This window comes from Pelmatolapia mariae, linkage group LG10_11 (assembly GCF_036321145.2).
Source record: "Pelmatolapia mariae isolate MD_Pm_ZW linkage group LG10_11, Pm_UMD_F_2, whole genome shotgun sequence".
Lineage (NCBI taxonomy): Eukaryota > Metazoa > Chordata > Actinopteri > Cichliformes > Cichlidae > Pelmatolapia > Pelmatolapia mariae.
This window is the reverse complement of record NC_086236.1, coordinates 72520611-72546629: the sequence shown is the minus strand read 5'-3', so window position 1 is coordinate 72546629 and position 26019 is coordinate 72520611. Positions and strand designations below refer to the sequence as shown.

The following is a 26019-nucleotide window of genomic DNA, read 5'->3' as shown; positions in this document are numbered from 1 at the left end:
CACTGGAAATGCCTTTTGGTTAAACTGTCAGCAAGGAATTTGCATTTGCACTGTTACTGTTGCACTGACAGTGATAAAATGCACTAAAAGTATAGGTAGATAGAAAACACAGTGCAATACTGTCAGTCATGTTTCATGATTGTCGTGCGTTTTCTTGTTGTCAAGTTGATGTTGTGTCTGCGTCTTATTATTGTTCCTGTTTTACTTTGAAGAGGTCTTGTGTTCTGTCTTGTGTAACAAAGCTCGACTTATTCATTATTCTTATTTTAGATTTCTTCAGTATTTTTATGTTATTATCACTTTCTCCTGTGGTGTCGTCACGCTAATCTGTATCAGCTGTGTCCCCATGTGTTTCCCTTCCCCTCGTCACCTCCTGTGTATTTAGTCTGTGTCTCCATTCATTCCTCATTACGTCGTCTGTGTATCTCACCCCACGTCGTCATAGTAATCATAGTTAGCTCATAGTCGTCATAGTCTAGTCACAGTGTCTTAGTCATAGTTTTCATTGTTAAGTCATAGCCTTTACAGTCTATTTGTTGCTCAAGTTTGTTTTCTTGCCTTGATTAGTTGTTTCATGTGTATCAGCCCAAAATAAAGGTTCACTTTAGTTAGAGTTAATTCCGTCTCGCCTGTGTCCGCACCTGGGTCCTCCACACACACTCCACTGACAACCTATCACATCCCAGCTCATTCTCAATTTAATAACCCAGGAATAGTAATAGCAGTAGTTGAGAATTGTTCATTGTTATACTGACCTCATATTCTCTCTGAAAGCAACACAGGACAAAGCACAGAGGTCTCATGTTACCATTTTTATAGGAAAGAAAGAACCACTATACCTTCTCTGTGTCCAAGAAGGTGACATAATATGATTTCTTCATTTCCCAGGTGGTAACAATGACGACTAAGAAGCTGCTCATTGAAACACTGAACCAGTTGAGTCCAGAGGACTTTGCTGAGTTCAAGTCACACATTGATGTGAAGAAAGATCTCCAACTCATCTCAAAGAGTCGACTGAAAACAGCAAACACACAGGATGTAGTGGAGCTGATGGACGAGGCGTACAGGGGAGAGTGTGTGGAGGAGACCAGAAAGGCTTTAATGAAGATGAACAGGACTGATCTGGTGCAGAGATTATCAGGTATCACCTCAGGAACCAAATGAATGACAACAAAGAAATACATTTGTGAAAATACTGCATTTACTTTATTATGTTAATGTGAAAATGGGAAGATACATGATCCAAGTTACTGTATCTTGATTAGATCAGAACAAAGACATCCAATACCATTCACTGTGGTTGTAATGTCTTCAATAAGCTCTACAGATTATAATTGTCATTTTAACGAGGTTTAAGTGTCACTTTGATGTGAAATCTTGTATGTTCTAAATCCTCATAAAGCCCGATGATAAAACAGTTTCTAATCTGACTTTGTCTCTTTGTTTTCTCCTCAGACAAACAGTTTCCTCCACTGAGCCAGAGAGTGAGTAACGTTACATCAGTCGACTTCACACAGTTCAGCTTTGATTCACAAGATGAAGACTGAAAATGATCTTTGTCTTAAACAGAAATCATACACATGAAATTCAAGCTGCAGCTATGTCATGTACACATGAGCTCTTATACATGATTGGTATAGAAATATTAAACCTTGGAGCTTCCTTATGACAACCCTTGCAAGGTTTGGGTTTGGGCCTGGATTTTGTAACTGGGTCAAAACTGTATATTCAAGTCCAAGGCAGCAGTTTTGACAAATGGATTGTTGTCAGAGTTTTTCCATCTCACTCGCGGGACCCAGCAGGGGTGTTCTTTGTCCCTGCTGCTCTTCACAATATTTCTGGAACCACTGGCCTTAGCTATTTGAGCTAACAGGGATATCAGAGGTGTTCACGCAGGGGGTATGAAGCATAAGTTATTTCTATATGCTGACGACATCTTAGCAGTATTAATGGATCCCATGCAGTCTCTACCATGCGTTGAGTCATTTTCAAGGTTGTCAGGTTATGAGATAAATTGGTACAAATCGGAAGGAATGCAACTATCAGCATCATGTCATTCTAGATGCATTACTCCATTCAGTTTTATGTACAGTGGGATGCAAAAGTTTAGGCAACCTTGTTAATAGTCATTATTTTCCTGTATAAATCATTGGTTGTTACAATAAAAAATGTCAGTTAAATATATCATATAGGAGACACACACAGTGATATTTGAGAAGTGAAATGAAGTTTATTGGATTTACAGAAAGTGTGCAATAATTGTTTAAACAAAATCAGGCAGGTGCATAAATTTGGGCACTTTTGTTATTTTATTGATTCCAAAACCTTTAGAACTAATTATTGGAACTCAAATTGGCTTGGTAAGCTCAGTGACCCCTGACCTACATACACAGGTGAATCCAATAATGAGAAAGAGTATTTAAGGGGGTCAATTGTAAGTTTCCCTCCTCTTTAAATTTTCTCTGAAGAGTAGCAACACGGGGGTGTTGGGTCTGTGTTTCCACATGCCCCGCTAGTTTAGAGACTTATTCTCGTGAAGGAAAAACAAAGCAACAGCGGTCGATCGATTTACTTGTGCAAGGGAGGCCTCGTCGGTATCACAGGAACGCACTTCGAATCCTACCACAAAATGACCCCGACTCCGGCCTCCGCTTGCTGCCTTTTATTGGGAAAAACAGTTCACACAATACACATCACAAAAAAAGCACCTCCCACCGTAAAACCCCCAAATGGTTCTAAGACAAGACACTATGTGTGTGTATGCGTAAACACCTGTATACATGTGCAAGAACGTGTGTGTGTGTGTGTGTGTGTGTGTGTGTGTGTGTGTGTGTGTGTGTGTGTGTGTGTGTGACCTCCTGCTCACCAAAAGGACCATAAAAGCAGGAAGCTTACAACACAAGAAACAGATCTTTCAGATAGAATGTATCTGCAATAAAACCTCCCCCAGCACAGAGTGGCTGGAGAGGTGGTCAGGATCAAAGGAATGTATTGATCCTATAGTTTGAACTAAGACTTACAAATTTAAGAACCACAATGACAACATTCAACAATTAGACTTAACAGGGGGTCTCAAAACAACTCTCAAATGACCTGAAGACAAAGATTGTTCACCATCATGGTTTAGGGGAAGGATACAGAAAGCTGTCTCAGAGATTTAAGTTGTCTGTTTCCACAGTTAGGAACATATTGAGAAAATGGAAGACCACAGGCTCAGTTCAAGTTAAGGCTCGAAGTGGCAGACCAAGAAAAACCTCTGATAGACAAAAGCGACGAATGGTGAGAACAGTCAGAGTCAACCCACAGACCAGCACCAAAGACCTACAACATCATGTTGCAGCAGATGGAGTCACTGTGCATCGTTCAACCATTCGGCACACTTTACACAAGGAGATGCTGTATGCGAGAGTGATGCAGAGGAAGCCTTTTCTCCGCCCACAGCACAAACAGAGTCGCTTGAGGTTTGCTAAAGCACATTTGGACAAGCCAGCTTCACTCTGGAATAAAGTGCTGTGGACTGATGAAACTAACATTGAGTTATTTGGGCATAACAAGGGGCGTTATGCAGAGAGGAAAAAGAACACAGCATTCCAAGAAAAACACCTGCTACCTACAGTAAAATATGGTGGTGGTTCCATCATGCTGTGGGGCTGTGTGGCCAATGCAGGGACTGGGAATCTTGTCAAAGTTGAAGGACACATGGATTCCACTCAGTATCAGCAGATTCTGGAGACCAATGTCCAGGAATCAGTGACAAAGCTGAAGCTGCGCCGGGGCTGGATCTTTCAACAAGACAACGACCCGAAACACTGCTCAAAATCCACTAAGGCATTCATGCAGAGGAACAAGTACAACGTCCTGGAACGGCCATCTCAGTCCCAGACCTGAATATTATTGAGAATCTGTCGTGTGAGTTAAAGAGAGCTGTCCATGCTCGGAAGCCATCAAACCTGAATGAACTAGAGATGTTTTGTAAATAGGAATGGTCCAAAATACCTTCAACCACAATCCAGACTTTCATTGGAACCTACAGGAAGCGTTTAGAGACTGTAATTTCTGCAAAAGGTGGATCTACTAAATATTGATTTCATTTCTTTTTTTGTGGTACCCAAATCTATGCACCTGTTGTTTAAACAATTATTGCACACTTTCTGTAAATCCAATCAACTTCATTTCACTTCTCAAATATCACTGTGTGTGTCTCCTATATGATATATTTACCTGACATTTTTTATTGTAACAACCAACGATTTATACAGGAAAATAATGACTATTAACAAGGTTGCCTAAACTTTTGCATCCCACTGTATTTACCTTCAGGTATGAAGTATTTATGAATATTATTAAACCCAAAATTGGAGGATATTATGCTTTCAAATATTGAACCTCTCCTCCTAAAGATAAAAACAAATCTGGATAAATGGGGTAAATTGACTCTTACGCTATGGGGTAAGTTTAATGTGATTAAAATGGTGGTGGCCCCGCAGTTCAATTATGTTTCCATGATGTTACCTGTAAGAATTCCTTTACACATATTTAGTCAATTTGAGAAGCTAATTAAAGATTTGTTGTGGAATAACAAGAAGCCAAGAGTGAATATAAAGAAAATGTGGGCCTCTAAAGACATTCAGGGAAAGGCCCTTCCAAATGTGAAGTTGTATGAATGAGCTTCGCAAGATCAAGGTGCGGAAGGCTGCAGGTCCAGATGGCATCAGCTCCAGGCTCCTGAGATGCTGTGCACATGAACTGTGTGGCATCCTAGGTCATCTGTTCAACCTGAGCCTGTCACTGGGGAAAGTACCACAGCTGTGGAAGACCTCCTGTGTGGTACCGGTACCAAAGACCTCCCATCCCAAGGACCTCAGCAGCTACAGGCCGGTAGCCCTGACATCGCATCTGATGAAGACCCTCGAGAGGTTGGTTCTAAACCATCTGCGCCCCCTGGTAAGGTCTTCATTGGATCCACTGCAGTTTGCCTACCAGCCTGGCATCGGGGTGGAGGACGCCATCATCTACCTCCTGCACCGAGCTCTGACTCACCTGGAGAAGCCTGGAAGCACTGTGAGGATCATGTTCTTTGATTTCTCCAGTGCTTTCAACACCATCCAGCCACGACTTCTGAGAGACAAGCTGGAGCTATCGGGAGTGGACCACCACATGTCCCAGTGGATACTGGACTACCTCACAGAACGTCCACAGTATGTGAGGACGCAGGGCTGTGTCTCTGACACGCTGGTCTGCAGTACGGGGTCCCCACAGGGAACTGTGCTGGCACCGTTCCTCTTCACCCTCTACACTGCAGACTTCTCCATCAACTTTCCACGCTGCCACCTACAGAAGTTCTCTGATGACTCTGCCATAGTCGGCCTCATCACAGGTGAGGACAACTCAGAGTACAGACAGTGGACTCTGGACTTTGTGGACTGGTGTCAGCAGAAACACCTGCTGATCAACGCCGGGAAAACCAAGGAGTTGGTGGTGGACTTCCGGAGACGCAGACCCACCACACTGACACCGGTGAACATCCAGGGAGTGGACATTGAGATAGTGGACTCTTATAGGTACCTGGGTGTTCACCTGAATAATAAACTGGACTGGAGCCACAACACTGATGCTCTTTACAGGAAGGGTCAGAGCAGACTCTACCTGCTGAGGCGGCTGAGGTCATTTGGAGTACAGGGAGCGCTTTTAAAGACCTTCTATGACTCTGTGGTGGCATCTGTCATTTTTTACACTGTTGTATGTTTGAGCAGCGGTTTATCGGCAGCTGAGAGGAAGAGATTGGATAAACTCATCAGGAAGGCCAGCTCTGTTCTGGGATGCACCCTGGACCCAGTGCAGGTGGTGGGAGACAGAAGGACTCTGGCCAAAATAACATCTCTGATGGACAGAGTCTCCCACCCCATGCATGTAAATGTTGCTGAACTGCAGAGCTCCTTCAGTGACAGACTGCTGCATCCTAGATGCATGAAGGAGCATTTCCGCAGGTCCTTCCTCCCTGCAGCTGTCAGACTGTACAATCAGAACTGCTCCCAACAAACATAGATGTTTACATCAGCACTGTAACTGCAATAAGTTAATCAACCGATTCGCACTACAACCTGGTTTGCCTCTTATCTGTAGTTATTTTTATTTAATTTAATAACTGTACAGTACTCTGTTTATAGTAATTTTGTCCTTAATGTAAATATGTAAGAAAAATTGTGTATGTTTCTGTTCTGTGTCCTGTGTACTGTTTGTTTGTATATGTGTCTTTTTGGCTGCTGTTACAACCAAATTTCCCCTTGTGGGACAATTAAAGGATTATTCTATTCTATTCTATTCTATTCTATTCTATTCTATTCTATTCTATAATTTAGCATTTGAAATGTCAAGATTGGTCAAGCACTGGCCAGGATCGGATGGAGCTGAGCTGGATGAAGATCGAACAGGAACTAGTGAGCCCTGTTACACCCTTGGATGTTCTCTCACAGGGCTCAGCTATTAATGGACAAGACTTTCATGATAACCCAGTGCTCGGGTACTCTAAGGCTGTCTGGGTAGAGGTGCACAAGATGTGTGGAGCATCTCATTTAAGACAACCTTATACCTCGCTATGGAACAACACTGCTGTACAGATTGGGAGAAAAAAACGGTGTTCTGGAAGGAATGGCTTGTCAAAGGGATACACAGGATAAGTGATCTTTACTCAGGGGGAGTATTTATGTCATTCGCTGAAATAACCTAAAATATGGTTTGATAAGAGAAAATAATTTTTGGAAATATTTACAAATAAGGGATTGTATTACCAAAGGAAAATTTACTCAAAGCACAAATACGGTGGTGAAGTTTTTAGAATTGTCCGGTACAGCACATAGAGCAGCTGTTTTCTACAAACTGTTTAACAATCTAAAAAAAGAGATATGTGAAAACTTGAGCATTATATGGCAGAGAGATTTGAGTTGTGTAATTTCTAAAGAAGATTGGTGTAGAATTTTGTCATTCTCCGATAAATATATAAGAGAGGCCAGGGGTAAATTTACTCAGTACAAATTAATACACAGCTGGTACTTCACTCCTTCTAAACTTTCTAGAATGGGAATCTGTCCCAATAATATATGCTGGAAATGTAGCTCAGATCCAGGGACATTTATGCATGCTATTTGGGAATCTGAGAAAGTTTATCCCTTTTGCTGCTCTTGCTCTTGACGAAGGCGGTCGCACTTTTCCCCTCTCCTCCTCTCCCTTAGCTTCCCTGCACAGCCTCTTGTGTCCTTGTCTAGTCTCATGTTTTTTGTATTACTTTTCCCTGGAACACTCTCTCACAGTCTGTTCTCTAAAACCTAAAAGAGAATTATGGATTTGATCAACTGGTCCCTGAATGCAATTGACACCCCTTTCTCAATGAGCAGTCTGGGCTTGGGTGAGCCTGAGTGCTGAAGATATCTACCTATTCGGAACCTATTCACGGCTGCCGTGAATACTCAGAATAAGACCTCTGAGTGCAAACTGGATTACATCTTGGAGGGGCTCGCTTGGAATAACACCTCTGAGCGCAAATTGGATCACATCTTGGAGAAGCTCACTGCGGTCGTGAGTTCTCAGAATCAGCTCTTTGAGCACAAGAATGACAACATCACGGAGCTTGATAACATAATAATAATAATAATAATAATAATAATAATAATAATAATAATACATTTTATTTATAGGCGCCTTTCAGACCCTCAAGGTCACGTAAAGAATACCATAAAAACATAAGAAAAATGTATATATAGCAAACATGGTAAGATATAATTTAGACATAAACAGTCATAAAAGTATAAAAACTGAGCAAGGTAAAAATGGCCTAAGACAGATCAAGTGTATGCAATTCTAAACAGATGAGTTTTGAGTAGTGATTTAAAAGTGGTGAGACAGTGTGTGGTCCGTAGAGCAAGTGGAAGTGCATTCCAAAGTCTCGGGGCAGAACAACTAAAGGCTCTGAGTCCCATGGTAGTCAGGCGAGCAGGTGGAACTGACAGAAGGGAAGCTGAAGAAGAGCGGAGTGTACGAAGGGGTGAGTATATATGGAGAAGATCGGATAGATATGGAGGAGTGAGGTTATGAAGCGCTTTGAAAGTGAGAGGCAGGATCTTGAAATTGACACGGAGGTGACAGTGGACCTGTTTAAGAACAGGTGTTATATGTTCAGTGGATCTAGTTCTGGAAATAAGCAGCAGCTGTATTTTGTACCAACTGCAGTTTATGGAGGGATTTATGAGGTAAACCATAGAGAAGAGAATTACAGTAATCCAGACGAGATGTGACAAGAGCATTGACAAGTATGGCGGTACTGTGTGGTGTGAGTGAGGGACGAAGATGGTTAATATCAAGGAGATGAAAGTAGGAAGACCGAGTGATATTATTTATATGTGCTGTGAAGGACAGAGTGCTATTGAGGATGACACCAAGACTCTTAACCTGAGGGGAGGGTGTGACAACAGAGTTATCAATGGATAACAAAAGACTGGTTGGAACTGTAGTCAGTTTTGATCTGGTGCCTATTAAAATGAATTCTGTTTTATTGCCATTAAGTTTAAGAAAGTTGTGAGTAAACCAGACCTTGATTTCACTTAAACAGTCAGAAATGGATGTGGGTGGGAGAGTAGCTGTGGGTTTGGAGGATAGGTAGAGCTGGGTGTCATCTGCGTAGCAGTGAAACTGGATGTTATGCTTCCTAAAAATATTACCTAGGGGTAGGAGATAGATGATAAAAAGTAAAGGACCCAGGACAGAGCCTTGGGGTACACCGGAATTAACTGGAGTAGATACTGATCTGTGAGGGAGTAATTGAACAAACTGTGAGCAGCCAGAGAGATAAGAAGTAAACCAGGCGAGTGCTGTACTACTGATGCCAATAGATGCTAATCTGTGAAGGAGGATGCGGTGGGAGATAGTGTCAAAAGCTGCTGTAAGGTCAAGGAGAATGAGGATGGATATAAGTCCAGAATCAGCTGCAAGCAAAAGATCATTGGTGATTTTTACTAGGGATGTTTCTGTACTGTGACAAGAACGGAAGGCGGACTGAAACTGTTCGTACAAGTTATTTCCAATGAGTTGATGATGAATCTGTGCAGCCACTATCTTTTCAAGAATTTCTGCTAGGAAAGGGAGATTTGAAATTGGCCTGAAATTATTTAGATTGGATGGATCTGAACCATTTTTTTCAGTATTGAAGTTATTATTGCAGTTTTAAGAGAAGAAGGAACAGAACCAGATATAAGAGAGGAGTGTACGATATTAGCAATCAGTGGGGCAAGAGATGGGAATCAGAGTTTAACAAGATTTGTTGGTAGTGGATCAAGTTTACATGATGATGACTTTAAGTTAGTAATTATGGAAGATAGCTGAGTTATTGTGGGAAGTTGAAAATTGGATAGAGAGGATGACAGCGGAGAAGGACAAAAAATGCAGATAGAACAATTGACCATTTCACAGGACGAGGGCAATTGTTGATGAAGATTCTCAATCTTGGTGTAAAAAAAGTCCATAAATTCATTGCAAACTGTGGCAGAGTGTGTATGTATGGCAAAGGTATCTGGGGGTTTAACAATATTATGCAATGTAGAAAACAAAGTGCGAGTGTTTCCTTCAGCGGATTCAATAACAGAGGTGTAGTAAACAGATTTAGCATGACGAATAGCTTCTTTATAGTGTTGTATATGACTGAGATACGTGTCCTTGTGAAGAGTAAGTCCTGTTTTCCTGGAGAGACGTTCCAGGCGGCGTCCAGTAGCTTTAAGTAGGCGAAGTTCAGATGAGTACCATGGCGCAGAGCGAGCGAAAGAAACAGTTCGAGTTTTTTGGGGAGCCAAGGTATCTAAGAGGTTGATAAGTTCATTGTTATAGTGAGATACCAGGTCGTCTATGGAAGCAGAGGCATCAATGGTAGGTAAATTATTAATGCCATGGGAAAGAGCTGACAGATCAATGCCCCTAATATTTCTAAAAGTAATTGAGCGGTTTTGTTTATTTTTGTATAGTGGGAGACTAGTATTGAATAAAACTAATTTATGGTCTGAAAAAGGCATGTCCAATACAGCACAGTTCTTTGGGGTGACACCAGTACAGCAAACAAGATCCAAAATGTGTCCTTTAGAGTGTGTGGGCACGTCCATATATTGATGTAAGCCAAAATTGTCCAGACAGGATATAAAATCTCTTGTGGCTGAATTTGGTGTGTTGTCCATGTGGATGTTAAAATCGCCCAGCAGTAGTATATTTGGAGATAAGAGTAGGGTTTCAGCGAGAAAGTTAGAAAAATCAGTTAAAAAGTCAGAGTTGATTTTAGGTGGACGGTAACCAGCAACTAATACTGTGGGGGTTGGTCCATTAATTTGAATCAGCATGGATTCAAACGAGGAGTAGGCAGGAGCAGAAAGAGAGGATACCTTATACTTGCTGTTGTACAGGATCGCAAGGCCACCACCACGTCCCGACACACGGGGCTGGCAGGTGTAAACAAATCCAGGCGGAGTGGTCAGGTTGAGATCGGCGAAATCATTTGGACGCTGCCAGGTCTCCGTCAGACATAGAAAGTCCAGGTTATGATCATTAAGAAGATCATAAACAAGAGGTCCCTTGCTGGAGAGGGATCGGACATTAAGCAATCCGACGGAAACGGGATAATCGCCACACTAGGAAGCACACTAGGGTCAGCAGTCCGTCCACCAGGCTTCCTAGCGGAGCGGCGGTGAGATGACCACAGGGATGGTATCGAATTCCTGCTGTCGATCCTGTAATTCCGTCTGGATCCGCAGTGGACATACTGTCGACGCGGGCGCCAGGCGATCCCAGGGTGTAGCAGTGAAGCCGGCGGAAAGGTCGAGAGGTGCTGGAAGCGCAGAAGAGTAGCTCTGATGTCGAGTACCTCAGCGTGGAGGAGACGGGCCGGAGTATGGACTGCAGAACAAACCCAGCAAGAAGAGCCCGGAAGAGCAGCACCTTAGCAGTAGTCATGATGCAATACCGCCTATCCGAAGACAGCGCAGCGGCTAGCAGCTGATGCTGACAGCTGGTGCTAACAGCTGGTGTTAACAGCTGATGCTAACAGCTGACAGTATATGTGTCCAAAGCACACCGGCCAAATAGGTCAGGCAGGGAAGCACTTTACCTGGCAGACAGTAGGTTCAGAGAATAAAAACAAACAAACTTTTGTAACTATACTAAGCAGTAAGTATAGACTGTATACAGAGGGGAGCAGTGGCAGCCAAACGCGGTAGCCAAACGCGCCAGCATCCACTCCTCCTCCCAAAAGTATTGATCATGGAGAAGCTCACAGCTCTCCAACGGGAGATTGAGAGACCAGTATCGGACTGTTAGAACAGCTTTGAAATTCACATCAGTTGTTCGCACTAAAGTAAAAACCACCATCACTTCATGCGGAGACCCCTTCGGCGCCAGCTGCGGTCTCAAGGCTGGAGCTGAACAACAACACCCTGATAACGACTGTGTTTAGACTGTTCTTCCCATTCTATGCAAGGCCACCTGGGTTGGCTGGAAGACTGTTTACTTAGCCTGGCAGGGCGAAGGACACTGTCTCAGCTGAACTCTGGACACAAACACACACAGACATATATACACATGCAGATGTACACTCATCCCCCCTCCCCCTCCAAATGCCTTCGACGCTTATTCCCTTCCGATGCTGACGGTGGATCAAGGAGACCATAGCATAGGCTGCAGGCCCGGATGTACTGTCTACGTCGGCTGTCTCTCACCCTTTACCCATCCCTCTTGCTTGTCATGTGTTTCTTTGGTGTATTAAGAGTTTTTTCATGTGCTATGTGCAGAGGTGTTTTTTTAATGTTCTCAAACTGATCTCCCTGTTGGAGCTCAGTCTGGGGGGAGTTATTTTTTTTCTCCTTATCTTTCGTCATGTGGTGCATTTTCCATTGTTATACCTCTCTGACCTGTCTTCCCCATGTGATGTTTTTGTGTAATGTATATATGGTCGGAGGGTAAGATGGCGCCACCATTGCGTGCAATAGGTCGGCAGCCTTAACATGAAATTTCCCCTTGTGGGACTAATAAAGTTATCTTATCTTATCTTATCTTATCTTATCTTATCTTATCTTATCTTATCTTATCTTATCTTATCTTATCTTATCTTATCTTATCTTATCTTATCTTATCTTATCGCAAAAATTATTGGACAAAATAGGAAGGTGGATTGGTTTGATAATACCCTTGTCACCAAGACTGTGCTTATTAGGGGATCGGTCTGTGTTACCTGGGGTTTCAAAATATGATTTTGTGCTTATAAAGGTGGGGGTGATCGCAGCGGCCCAAGTTATTCTCAGTGTGTGGGAGGAACCATCTCCTCCAGAATATAATAGGTGGGAAGAAAATCTGCTGAAAATGGTGTCGTACGAAAAATTCTTGGCTAAGATTAATGATTATATGAAGGGTTTTGACAAATCATGGGGACATGTTTTTGGCTGAGATTGATGGATTTTATTTTGGCAGGGAGATTATCTTCTGTTAAATTTTATGCTTGCTGTGTTGTATGTTTGTTTAGGCACTCAGTAACGGAATAACTTAAGAATTTGATTTTATTGTCCCTTTTTTTGGTGTAATGATAGTTAGTAACTATTGAAAATAGACCCAAAATGCAAAGGTGAATTAACCATGGGATTGGAAGCTGTCCTTTTTTTTTGTTTGTTTGTTTGGTTTGGTTTGGTTTTGTTTTCGTTTGGTTAAATGTTAAAAACAAAGACTTCAATTACAAAAGAAATATTAAACCTTATTTACATTTTAAAGCAGATTAAATTCAAGTCTTTCTGTTTATCAGTAAAGATGTGAGCAGTTAAAGCTCCCCTCTGTTTGTAAAATCAGGAGACTCACTGCAGTTTTTGTAGCTCAGTCTTTGACAGAGTTACAGTCAGGCAGTAAAACAGAGTCACAAACCTGTTCATGAAAATTAAATCCTTCAAAAAGAGGAAAAAATGAGCCAAGAATTAAAAAACTAATCCAAGCAGGTACCCACCGAGCACCAGATGTTCATGGATGTTATTTTCTGCTCTAAATCTGGTCGAAGGTCATGACCTTAAAAAAGACGCAGCTTTATGTCTGAAGGTCAAAGGTCATCTTTTCAGGTTTTTAGAAAGAATTGGATTCAAACATGAATTTATTTTTAGCACACTAAAATGTTTCTGTTGATTAAAAGTCAAACAGACTTTTTGAATTGTGCATCGCTGTCATGTGACCTCTGTTTTTACCAGGTAGAAACGATGGAGTCTCTTATTGAGCTGCTTTTGGAAACACTGGCTGATCTGAGTCGCAGCAAGCTTGAGAACTTTGAGCAGGTCTTCAGGAGGAAACCTGTCTTAATGTTCCTGTTTATGGAGACAGAGACAGACGTGCAGGACGTGGTGTTTTTGATGGTGAGGACTTTTGGCCAACAGTCATTGGAGAAGATCGTGGAGGTTTTAAAGGAGATGGAGAGGACTGATCTGGCTCAGAGGCTGACAGACAGCAGCTCAGAAGCTCAAAGTAAGATAATAAAGACAAAACATGTTAAAATGATAAAAGTGGTTCTTAAAGTGTTTCTGCTTCAGTTCATATTAGAAACAGTCAGATTTACAGAGAAAAGAGAGCATTGTTGACGAGGGGCAAAAAATGATGTTCAGCAGGTTTAAATGTAATTTTTTTGTTCTCTGTGTATTTTTTTTTAAAGCTCGATTAACTTTTATTAAACACTTATTTCTATTTCTGTTATTTTCTCTTTTTTTCAGACAAACACCTGGATGAACATCTGTCTGCACTGATCCATAAAGTGAGTAACGTCTCATCTGTCTGACTCTGCAGAGTTCAGCTTTGATTCAATAAGATGCAGTTTGAAAATCATCCTTTCATCATTTAGATTAAACAGTTGTCACAGAAATGTTTTTAGATTTAAAATCAAACATTATTAAAAAGTGTGTTTACATAAATAAATCTTAATAAATAAAATAATAAAAGAAAACAAAGTGTTTCAGAGAAAACATTGAAAACATTCAAAGTTTAAAACAGCTACAAAAACATAAATCTGTAATTTTCTCAGTGAGGAAACATTTTTTCTTTATGAATGTTTGCTTTGAATTTTCCAGGTTGCAACAATGGCAGCTGTTACAGATCTGCTTCTAGAAACACTGGAGGATTTGAGTGATCAGGATCTCATGGAGTTCAGGAGGTTCCTGCAGTTCACTCGTTTTCAGAAGAGTCTTCCACAAATCAAACTGAGTAATGACAGAAGAGAAATAGTGAATCTGATGGTGGATGAACTTGGTCATCAGTCTGTGGAGGTGATCAGGGAGGTTTTAACAGACATGCAGAGAACTGATCTGGTGCAGAGGCTGTCAGAGAGCAGCTCAGGACTCAAAGGTAAGAGGAAATAATCTGTCAGAGTTTCTGTAATAATGTCAATAAATATGGTGGGATTATTTTTAACTGAGTGTAAAAGTATTAAAAACATAATATTACAGCTCAAACTGACAACAAAATTAAAATAATTAAATCAGAGAAACTCACAACAAGAACTGCATAATATAAACTTTATTCTCTTAAAATGAAAGAATTTGTTTTCTTTGAATGTTTTTGGACAGACGTTGATAAATTAACACATTCAGGTTGTACAAACACAATTAAACAGATTTGTTTTCATATTTCAATGTTTTAAAGTAAAAATATTCAGGTTATTGAATCAGTGACTTTCTTTAGTAAATGTTGTTTTAAAGCTCTTTGAACTTCTTTCCTTTGAAAATATTTTTCTTTGTTTTGTTTCATTGAATTTTTGCATTTTGAGCTGATTAATATCAGTCTTGTATTGTAAATCGATCTTTATGTTAGCTTTGATTTAAACTCCACTATGGAGACAGATGAGCTGTATGAGGTAAATGATTCAAAGTCTTTTCATTGATTTCTCTGTGATTGTGTAACTATGGCCTCCTCCTGCCTTCAGTCAGCACAGCTGAAAGTGAAATATTAAAGCTTTTTATTGTCAGGACTCAGTGTTATACTCAGGATGAGCACACATAAAGGACACACACAGTGTCTGTATGATGTAGTTACAGTTTGTATTCAATGTGTTGCAGCTGCAGGATCATCAGCTGAAGGATTTGATGTGGAGGAAACAGAGAAAGGTCAGTGTCCAGAAAACACATCAATCAATAAATACACTCATTGATATGAAGATGAAGAAGATGAAGAAGAAGAATTACTGAATGAAACAGAACTGGATCATTTCCTCACACTTTGATAGTTTTCCATCAAATATGACTTCATGTTAACAAGTTTAATGTTGTTATTAATCCAACTTACAAGGATCATCAGAATGAAATCAAAGTATCAGTTATTTCAAAGTGTCTGATTATTAACACTGATGTTAAATCAGTCATGAATAGGGATGGGTATTGATAAGATTTTCCGATTTCCGATTCCATTTTCGATTCTGTTTAACGATTCGATTCTTTTTAAAAAAGGAGAACACTAAGGTCGATTAGCTTAGAACTTTGTTTTATATCTTCTCTTTGAACAAGATAGAAATTTAGGAGTAACATGGCCTTACAAACCCAACAGTGAGATCTTAAGAGATCCACAGCCTACGGCTCTTCAATGGGGTGTCACAGGGTCCCCGGGGAAAAAAATTGTAAATGTAAAATAATAAAATAAATATTCTTCTGTAGCAATAACAAAGTATAACATAGATTATTCTGTAGCAATTACACAAGAATTGTAATTGCTACAGAATAGTAATGTCCCTGCCTACAATTAAACACATTCACTTACCGAAAATCGGGGGCATCTGCTGTGGCAAATGGGTGCAAGCCTTTTACCACAAACTTAGTCACTGCTCAGTGACATTCTGGCCTGAAAGGAGACGCTACCGGTAGACTGCAGCGAGAACTGCCAGCATCTGAGCCAGCCAGACTCTGTCTGTCTCTCTCATCATGGTCACCTAAATGCACAGTAATGGCAGGTTTTGTAATAAGGCAGATCGCGCTAACATAATATGCACTGTTAGTTGATTATTTACCTGCCGCATTAACGGGAGAGGACGTGCAAACGTTACCGCTGCTGCTGGGTTGAGATTCACGAGTCTGGAGCGGAATTAAAAACAGGACATTCATTTAAGGTCATCGCGTGTTTTGTGAGCAAATGCTTTTGCATATTCGTAGTGTTTCCTCCCTTAAATGAAATATCTACTTTGCAAGTATTGCAAGTTGCCCTGTTGTCATCCGTTCTCGTAAAGTATGACCAAACTTTTGAGCGTTTGAGCCGCCGTGTTTCCTGCCAGGTAAATGACGCTCCGCAACGTGGTGACGTCATTCGGGGCGACTGGAATGGATAAGGGAATCGTTTGCAAAAATGGCAAACGATTCCAAGGAATTGAAACAGTGGGAACCGGTTCTCAACAAGAACCGGTTTTCGATACCCATCCCTAGTCATGAATGAACCTTTTAATATTTCTTTTCTGTCAGAGAAACACTCTGAGGATGAACGTTGGCCTGCACTGATCCACAAAGTGAGTCATGTCACATCTGTCTGACTTCAGATCATCCAGCTTTCATTTCATAAATACAGGATAGAAATCTTCAATAGAAAAAAATGATTTGATTTTGATTGGAAAAGTCAAAGTTTGATAAGTTGAGCGTGTGCAGTGAGGTAGGTCTGCAGCAGGTCAGAAAAGTCCTGAACTTGTTAACAGAAGCAGAATAATTGTTAATCAGCTGTTTGTGATCATTGTGACAAATATGACCAATGACATCATCACCTTATGTGATGGATGATGTCATCTAAACACATCTACATTTCTAAAGTGTTGATGAGAAAACAAACAAAGCTGAAAGTGAGAAATGTCACATTTATCTCATGAACATTTTCTTTGAATTTTCCAGGTAGAAACGATGGAGTCTGATATTGAGCTGCTGCTGGAAACTCTGGATGCTCTGAATTACCGGGAGTTAGAGGAGTTCAAGCAGAACTTGCCACAAACTCATCACAAATATTACTCAGTCTTCTCATGGATGTGGTACATGAGGACAGGCCTGCAGGACACAGTGTTTCTGATGGTGCAGACTTACGGCCAACAGTCAGTGGAGAAGACCATGGAGGTCTTAAAGGAGATGGAGAGGACTGATCTGGCTCAGAGGCTGTCAGACTGCAGCTCACTGCCTAGAAGTAAGACAACAAAATCAAAACTCATTAAAATCATAAAACTGATTTTTTATGTCTCATAAACTTCTAAGTAAAGTTTTCTTTGACTTTATAAATAATATTATTTGTAATAAAGACAAAAGAAAACATCTTTAAAATATTTTTATGACTGTTCTGGAAGAAAAATATAAATAAATACATAAAAATGAGACCATATTAAATAAAAATACTTTGTGAGGAGGAGTAAAAATGACTCCTTCATACTGTTTATTATTGCTGAGGAGGTTTCAGTGTCATTCTGCATATTGTCCATTTTTCCAAAGTCATATTTCCTGAATAATTGTCAGTTAGTTGTTAAATGTGTTTGTCATGAGTGACTTTGAGCACTTTTCTCCTCAGAGAAACACTCTGTGGATGAACAACGCTCTGCACTGATCCACAAAGTGAGTCATGTCACATCTCTCTGATTCAGTACAAGACAGCAGGCTGAAAGTCAGAGTACTAAAGTATCATCAGTTCTCATGTTGAGTCATTTTTCTCATGATTTCTGCTGGATGTTTGTGACAAACTGAAGCTTCATTCAGTTTGACTTCTTCAGCAGTAATTTTCTCCAACACTAATGTCAGGATGTCTTTACCACTGAGGATGAGCTGAGGAAATGTCAGCATGTACATTTGTCCTGACTCTTCAACGGGACAGAGAAATCTGCAAACATCAAACACTTTCAGATTAAACAGGAAACTTTATTCTAAGTTAATCTGAAATCAGGGAAATATTCTTAATAGATATTTTTCAGTTTTTATCTGCACAGTATGAGAGAAGAACTGCAGCCTGTAAAGAAAAACTATTCAAAACCATAAACCATGATCACCTTTTTATAGTTTCTTCACATTTTTTGATAAACATACTATAATCAATAGAGCAGTTCCTATTTGGATAAGTGGATCAGTAAAAAATGTTTATTGTGTTTATTGTTCCAGGTGGCAACAATGGCAGCTGTTAAACATCTGCTTTTACCAACTTTACATTATTTGAACAACAAGGAGCTTCAGAAATTTCAGAGATTCCTACGGTGCATTTTTCATTTAAAGAACTTGTCATATTCCTCACGGAGTTTCAATCAACCATCAACCAGAGCAGATGTAGTGAATCTGATGATGGATGAACTTGGTCAGCAGTCTGTGGAGGTGACCAGAGAAGTTTTCATGTACATGAACAGAACTGATCTGGTGCAGAAGTTATCAGAGAGCAGCTCAGCATCCAGAGGTAAGACCAACATGCATGAGTGTAAACTCTGTGTCATCAAAAATGTAAAATCTAAAGAAAACCAGATCGGTACTCTAATTTAAATAATGTGACTTACTGATATCATCAGACGATCATTGAATTTATTGCTGGTTCTAAATTAAATGTGGCTGTGAAAGGTTGTCTGTCTGTTTAAAACCTGAGGTAGACAGGTGTACCCTCTCTCTCATTATCACAGCTGGGAACCTCCAGTTACTTTGGTTGGACTGGATGGAGGGTTTCTTTGTTGGGTTCTTATTTCTGTTTATTTAGTTTCACATGATTTTCTCTTTTAAATCATCTGTGTCGTCTGAAGGCTGATTCTACTTGGATGTGTGATGATGTTTGAATCCTCAGAGTTGATTGTAAATGTCTTTCCTCCTCAGAGAAACACTCTGTGGATGAACATGGAGCTGCACTGTTGAAGAGAGTGAGTGTGACTTTAACTCAGCTTTCATTCAGTAGATTCAGGCTGTAAATCATCCTCATCTTGAACATTATACATGATGAAACAGACAAAGCATCTTTAAACTGGATGCTTCTCACAGTGTTATTGTGGAGCTCTGCAGCAATAATGTTTCCACTGATGACAGAGTGAAGGATCTACTACTGAAGATAAAACCAGGAAATGACATCTTTAGATTTTTCTTTGTCTTTAAAATTCTTCAACATCAAAAGTCATTAAATATTTATTACTGCAGTTCATGCACTCACCTTAATTTGATTTTTAATTTGAAAAATCATAACACAAAAATTCAGTCAGAGAAATGAGAACATTTAGTTTTTAGTCCTGATGGAGTCAAGTTTTCATATGAGACCATTTGCGGATCAAGTAAAAACACACAGTCCCAAGGCCAGATATGAGATATAAGTAGGGATGCGTATCGTTTAGGTTTTATCCGATACCAGTGCCAAACCGGTACTTTTGAAATGGTGCTGGTGCTTAAAAGGTGCTTGAACCAGTGCTTAAAGAATGGAGAACAAAAACTTTATTCAAAAAACCTGTTATGTTTTTATTTTTAGCAGTCTCTTTTTTTTCTGCAAAATGATAACCAAGTTAGCCTTTTCTGTTGATACAACATACCTCCTTTGGTTGGAACCAGTACTTAAACAATGGAAAACACAAACTTTGTCCTAAAACCTCTCATGTTTAGCAGTTTTTTTTTTGTAAAAATATAACAATGTTAGGCTTTTCTGCAGCTATAGGGCATATATGTTATCACTTTATCAAACAAGAAGACAGCCGCATGTAACTACGACGGTGTTTGCTAGTTCACCTTAATTTAATAACGTGGTTAGCCTACTCAACGTAAATTACACACGAACAACATTAAGCTACTCACGCAGAGAAGAACGGCTGCTGCTGCTGCCATCATCATCAGTCATCATTTCTACTAAATTTTTTGCAATTTATGCAATTACTATGCACTAAATGCATAGATATTATTAAAATTTGGGCTATAATGGTTGTATTGATGTATAGCAACTTGAAATGCTCCCAAAAATGGCACTACAGCATGTAAAAATAGAAGCTCTGGCGGACTTGGTTCTATGGTAGGTCTTAAAGGGTTAAAAGAATAGTTAGACGGTGCTGCCAGCCATCTGCAACTGGTGACGTCTAATTTTGCAGTTGTCAACATATATGTAAGAGGATTACTATCTGTAATGACAGTAAACTCACTCCCATACACTGTAAAATGTAATATTGTGTTTAATTAAAAATATTAAGTAGGCAGAACTCAATTTTTAGCAATTTGTTATTAGAACTCAATTTAACTGTAACTTACCAGTACTTTTTATGCAAAAATGCTGATCAACTCAATTTATTTGAGTTTTCTTTACTTAGAAAAGCTAAGTAAGCTGGAAATGTTGCTTCTCAGTGCGGAAGGATGAAACGATGTAGTTTGAAATGCCACGTCACTACCGTCCTCCTCCCTCGCACGGATCAGTCCGCATGTTCACGGTGCATTCTTTATGGAATATGTTGAGCAAACCTGGAGAAGCGTCAGCTCAAGATATTATTGTTGTCATTGCTGAGGATCTTTACCTGATACACTGACTTGGTGAGTAAATGTTTACTCTTATTCAAACTGATTTTGTGGCTTCTCTTAGTTTAGCACCAGATCTTGCTAGCTAGTTAGTGTTAGCCTAGTGTTGCTGCTGCCGCTGGGCTCATGTTACTTAAAAATTAACACCACAGCCTTAAAAACCTTATAAAAATATGTCCGTGAAACTTTCTGTTGATTGTTTGAAACAAAAAAATGAGATAAGAGCCCAGACAAAAGTTTTCGGGAGGTACAACCGTTAGGGGTGGGGTGTGGGGGGTATTTTCAATCCATAGCCCTAACTAACTATATATATCATGTTTAACCTAAGTAGCAAAAGACCACAGGGGGGTTGAAAACGACACACCAGGAGTTACCTGTGCTCGCCCGCCCTATTGAGCCTTGTCCTCCCGGTCAGCTATCGCGCTGGTGGATAACAGAGCTCTCCGAAAACGTCGAAGCACTTTTGCAAATATGTGATATTTTGTTAAATTAAGTAGATATTTGAGCATTGCACAGCTACATTCTCGCCTGAAAATATCTTAAAAGTTTATTTGGTGACCCAGAAAGGGTAATCTGGGGAAAAGGAGGATCGCATTTGTCGGCCGCAGTTAGGGATGGGTATCGTTTAGGTTTTATCCGATACCGGTGCCAAACCGGTACTTTTGAAACGGTGCCGGTGCTTAAACGGTGCTCAAACCGGTGCTTAAAGAATGGAGAACACAAAATTGGTCCAAAAACCTCTCATGTTCAGCTGTTTTTTTTGTAAAAAGATAACAATGTTAGCCTTTTCTGCAGCTATAGGGCATATATGGTATCACTCTTGGCTGGAAGCAGTGCTTAAACAATGGAAAAAACACAAACTTTGTCCAAAAACCTCTCATGTTTAGCTGTTTTCCAATTTTTCTTTGGTCATTTTAGCCTTTTTGGCCAGGGCGAAGGGAGTATCTGCCGTCAAACAAGAAGACAGCCGCATGTAACTACAACGGTGTTTGCTAGTTCATCTTACATGCATTAATGTAATAACGTGGTTAGCCTACTCAACGTAAATTACACACGAACAACATTAAGCTACTCACGCAGAGAAGAACAGCTGCTGCTGTCATCATCATCCGTCATCATTTCTGCTACACTGGCAGGGCTAGGACCAGGACTCTACTCTTCGGGTTTTTGGGGGATGTTGCTAACTCCGGGTCCGATAACAGGCACCGCACTCACAGTAGATGTGCTGGTGTGAGGTCTCGTAGCAAGCTATCAAACACGGCACATTTCTCGGCTTTTAAAAAAATGCTATGCGTCGCCAGGTGTTTCATCGGATTCGAGGTGTTACCTCCTTTGACAGTATCAGCTTAAAGCACTTGCTGCAGGCTGCTGAGTTTGCATCTTTTGCTGTGAAGTACAGCCAGACTTTTGACCGCTTCGCCTTGGGCATTTTTAATCTGTAGCTCTGCTCTAAAAGAACGTACGTACCTGGGCCCACCTACTATCCTCGGAAACGTAAAATGATTGGCTAGAATTGGCTCAGGAAAAAAAAAAGCACCGAAATAAAGCACCGAAATAAAGCACCGAAATGTGCGCTGCTTTTCGGTCTGGTTACTACCGTTTATGTCAGAACCGGTGCCATCATGGCACCGGACACCGGTACCCATCCCTAGCCGCAGTTGTCGGAGCCTGTGCACCCTTGTAAGCGCGGCAATGGCGGAGAAGCACAGCTAAAAAACCATTAAATATTACATTTTCTGGGTCACAAAATAAACTTTTTTTTTTTTTTGTCTGTCCCATTTGGTTCTTTAGCCGTCAGAATTGTTGTCTGAAGACCAACAAGGATACCAAATGGATTTATTTTGCCAAATGGATCATCATGGCATTGCCGTATTGGTCCATTTGATCAAGCTTTGTTGTTATTATTTATTTTATTTTCAGTTGTTACAGATGGGACAGACATGACTGGGGGATAGGAAAGGGAGAAAGAAAGAGAGGAAGGAAAAGAAAAACAGAAGGGAAGAGGGACAGTGAGAAAGGGCACTTACAAAGACAAAGGAAAAAAATCTCCTGGATCACCTGTTGAGAGAAAAAGAAGAGAAAACAAGCAAAAAAAACCAAAGCAACATACTAAACACAACACCATCACGTTAATCTAGCTAAGTGTAAACAGCAGTAAATACTAAATATTGAATGTTGTTGTGCAGCACGCAGGACAGACAGCGCACAATGTGCTTTGAAGTAGCAGCTAAGAAAGGTGTAGTTTATGTCTACGAACAGTGAACACCCGTGTGCACACCCGTGTGGATCAGCACTTTTGTATACAAAAGGTTTCTCCATGTAACGGTCTGCCAGAGGGTGTGGGGGGCCATAGCCCCGTCCCCCAGGGCATGAAGCAGGCATGGAGGAGATCCAGGCTCCAGACATCCAGAGGCCCCAGAGTGCGAGAGCCCAAGGAGTACCACCGGAGGGGCATCCGTGCCACCCTCCTGGGAAGGGCTGAGGAGATCCCCAGACGAGGGGTCACCCAGTAGCCACGGAGCAGAAGCCAGAGGGGGCTGCACTGGCGTGCCCGCCGGCTCTACCGGCAGTCAGCTGTGCCAGAGTGAACCGAGCTGCAGGCCCCGAGACTGGAGGCCCGAGGGCCCCCTTTGCCCCGGAAGAGGCCTGACCGAGCGACAGGCACCAGGCCCCGCCAAGTAGCCACCGGGAGTGAGCTGGTGCATACCTGAGCGCCCAGCCCCGGACACCAAGAACCACCAATGCACCAACCCCTGAGGGCATCAGTTACCGGCAGGGAGTGTGGTGAGGGGAGATAGGCCTCCACACTTTGGAGGGCCTGGGTGTTCCCAGGGAGGTGGAGTCTAAGACCCGAACTGACATATAGACACAGACAAACAGGCACACACAGACACAAACATGCTTTCCCACCCTCATGCACACATATACAAACACTCAGCACTCACCTAACGTAGGGATAAACATACATGGACATGTACACACAATCGCACTCCCCAAACATACTCTATACCCCAGGTCCAGGTACCCTCGCCCCCAGAGGGGGAAACGGCACCCAGACCCAAGAGATGTGACCCTTTCCCACGGGGCGGAGGCAAGCAGACCGCCCCAGGCTCCACAGCAGCAGGGAGGCCAATCGGACAGCCAACACCTCCTCCCAGCCCCCTGCCCCGATGGCTAGTAGAGAACGGGGGTGTGTGAAGACCCCATACCTCCCTCCTCCCGCTCATGTGTAGTGTTGCTGCGTGTTGTTCTAAAGTGCATTTAAAACAAGGGAGGGCATGGTGCTGCTGCCAGAGAGCAGCAGGTGTTAGCACGGCCCCTCCTGAGAACCCTCAATGTCTACATGGATTTAAAATTGAGAGGTGGGCACCGGCGCCAGAGGTAGGGTTGAATACACAGACCGTCCACTGGACGCCGTTAACGTGGTCACAAAAAATGACAAAATAAACTTTTAAGATATTTTCAGGCGAGAATGTAGCTGTGTAACGTTCAAGTATCTGCTCGATTTATCAAGACATCACATATTTGCAAAAATGCTCCGACTTTTTCGGAGAAGTCTATTTTTTTTAATGCTTTGTGGTAGCTTTTGAACATCTGTGGCATCTATTAATGTCAAATCTAGCCTTTATTTAACAACATAAGCAAACTGCTTTTATATTTAACCACTTTTCTGTTTAATTACATTTTAAATAATAATATTAACAATAGTATTTGTTTTGTTAAAACATGTGTTTAAAAACAAGTTTTGTTGTGAAAGCTATAATCCAGATAAGTGGCCTGTTAAATGGTTAACGTCTAGGTTGGCTTTATAACTGAGAATAAAGTAATATGGCTTGTCCTTCTAAAGAATTAAGTTAAATTCCACAGTTGAATCATAAGAAACATTATGTTACATATAAACCCTGCCATATGTTAGATCTGGTCATTTTGCTTATTAGAAACTTTATATATTTTTAAACACATATCTCTTTAGGCCTAAACTGACAGTGCCAATACTACACATTCAGACACAGTAGTAGGTGGTGTTTTTAATACTATATGTGTTAGTCTAATTTGGTTGTATGGGGTCTACATTGACCTTCTGTGTTGTAAGTTATAATGATTGCACAGACATTAAGGATCAAATCAGTTTCTGAAAAATGTTCTGTTTTTTCTCCCTCTGCTTGCTTCTTACTGTCTTTGAGGCCGATCGGGACCAGCACTCCTGCTGTTGGACAGAAAGACATCAACTCAGTGGTAAGTATTTTGGTTTTCCAATATATTAGCAATTTTCAGTGACATTTATATTAATCAGGCTAAACTTTTAATCATACTTTAGATCAGCCTGTTTTACTTATTGTTTTATTTGTGCTTTGGTTTGGGGAAGTTGTTTCTTCACTGATCTTTTCCTATCTTCTGTTATTAGACTTGAGATATGACTGCACTATGCTGTTGCTGTGACTCCAGTTAATTCTACAAGACATGCTGTGTAAGTCAACAAACAACAACAGTTTGGTCTGCATTTCTTGAAAGATCACATCCCCCAAACTTAGTTTAGAGGATCTACACTGTATATAGTGAAGTCTGCAAGTTTTCTAACAGCAAAATTTGTTTTGTGCTCAAAATCATTTTGCACATCATTAGAATGAAAGTTATTGGCCATGTTTGCATAGCCCTTTTTAAAATGATGCTTTCATGACATTATTGTATGTTGGGTGGTAGTCAGGGCTATCTAGACTGACAAGTGGGACATTGAATGTCACCTCTCTGGTGGGGAGGGAGCCTGAGATTGTCTAAATTGGAGTCTGTTCTATACCAAATGCAGACAAATTGTTTTAAGAAAGCAATTAAGTTCATGTTCCAAAAAATATGATTGTTTGCTTGCAGGACACCAGGAGAGATGAGTCCTCCGTCACAGATGGTGTGGTCAGTGAAGATGGTCGCCTGCAAGTTCAAGCTCATTGCATCTCAAAATCAAATCAAATCACTTTTATTGTCACGTCACATGTGCAGGTACACTGGTACAGTACATGTGAGTGAAATTCTTGTGTGCGAGCTTCACAAGCAACAGAGTTGTGCAAAAAAAAACAATAACGTAAAACAAGCAAAATATAAGAATGGCTAAATCTGAAAGTAATAAATATATGTACAATATATAAGAGTATATGCATTACTGGATGTGTATACTAAATATGTTTTTCTACGTGTGTGTGTGTGTGAGTGTGTATATACATATTTTACAAATGAAATAGAATAAACAATAAAATAAGATATATAAAATATACAGAGGTTGGTAGTTGACATGTGCAAAACAGTGGCATTAATGTACAGTATGGAGTGCATAACGTTGAAGTTCCAGTAGTGAGGGTGAGGTGTCTATGACGTGTTCAGCAGTCTGATGGCCTGATGGAAAAAGCTGTCTCTCAGTCTGCTGGTACGGGACCGGATGCTGCAGAACCTCCTTCCTGATGGAAGTAGTCTGAACAGTTTATGGCTGGGGTGACTGGAGTCCTTGATGATCCTCCCCGCTTTCCTCAGGCACCGCTTCCTG

General features: G+C 40.9%; 1 protein-coding gene and 1 long non-coding RNA gene across 2 annotated transcripts; both read left to right on the top strand.

Annotated features, from left to right (window-relative positions):
- Positions 1-897: 897 nt before the first annotated feature.
- LOC134635565 (uncharacterized) lies at positions 898-18160 on the top strand. Its single transcript, XM_063484939.1, has 9 exons — positions 898-1141; positions 1456-1484; positions 13245-13515; positions 13758-13798; positions 14112-14385; positions 15096-15143; positions 16482-16525; positions 16899-17181; positions 18138-18160. The coding sequence occupies exons 1-9, from the start codon at positions 898-900 to the stop codon at positions 18158-18160; spliced, it is 1257 nt and encodes a 418-aa protein (XP_063341009.1).
- Positions 18161-20394: 2234 nt separating this feature from the next.
- Positions 20395-25438, top strand: LOC134635634 (uncharacterized). Its single transcript, XR_010094965.1, has 4 exons — positions 20395-20504; positions 24674-24725; positions 24895-24957; positions 25356-25438. It is a non-coding gene; the product is annotated as an uncharacterized LOC134635634 (long non-coding RNA).
- The last annotated feature ends 581 nt before the right edge of the window (positions 25439-26019 follow it).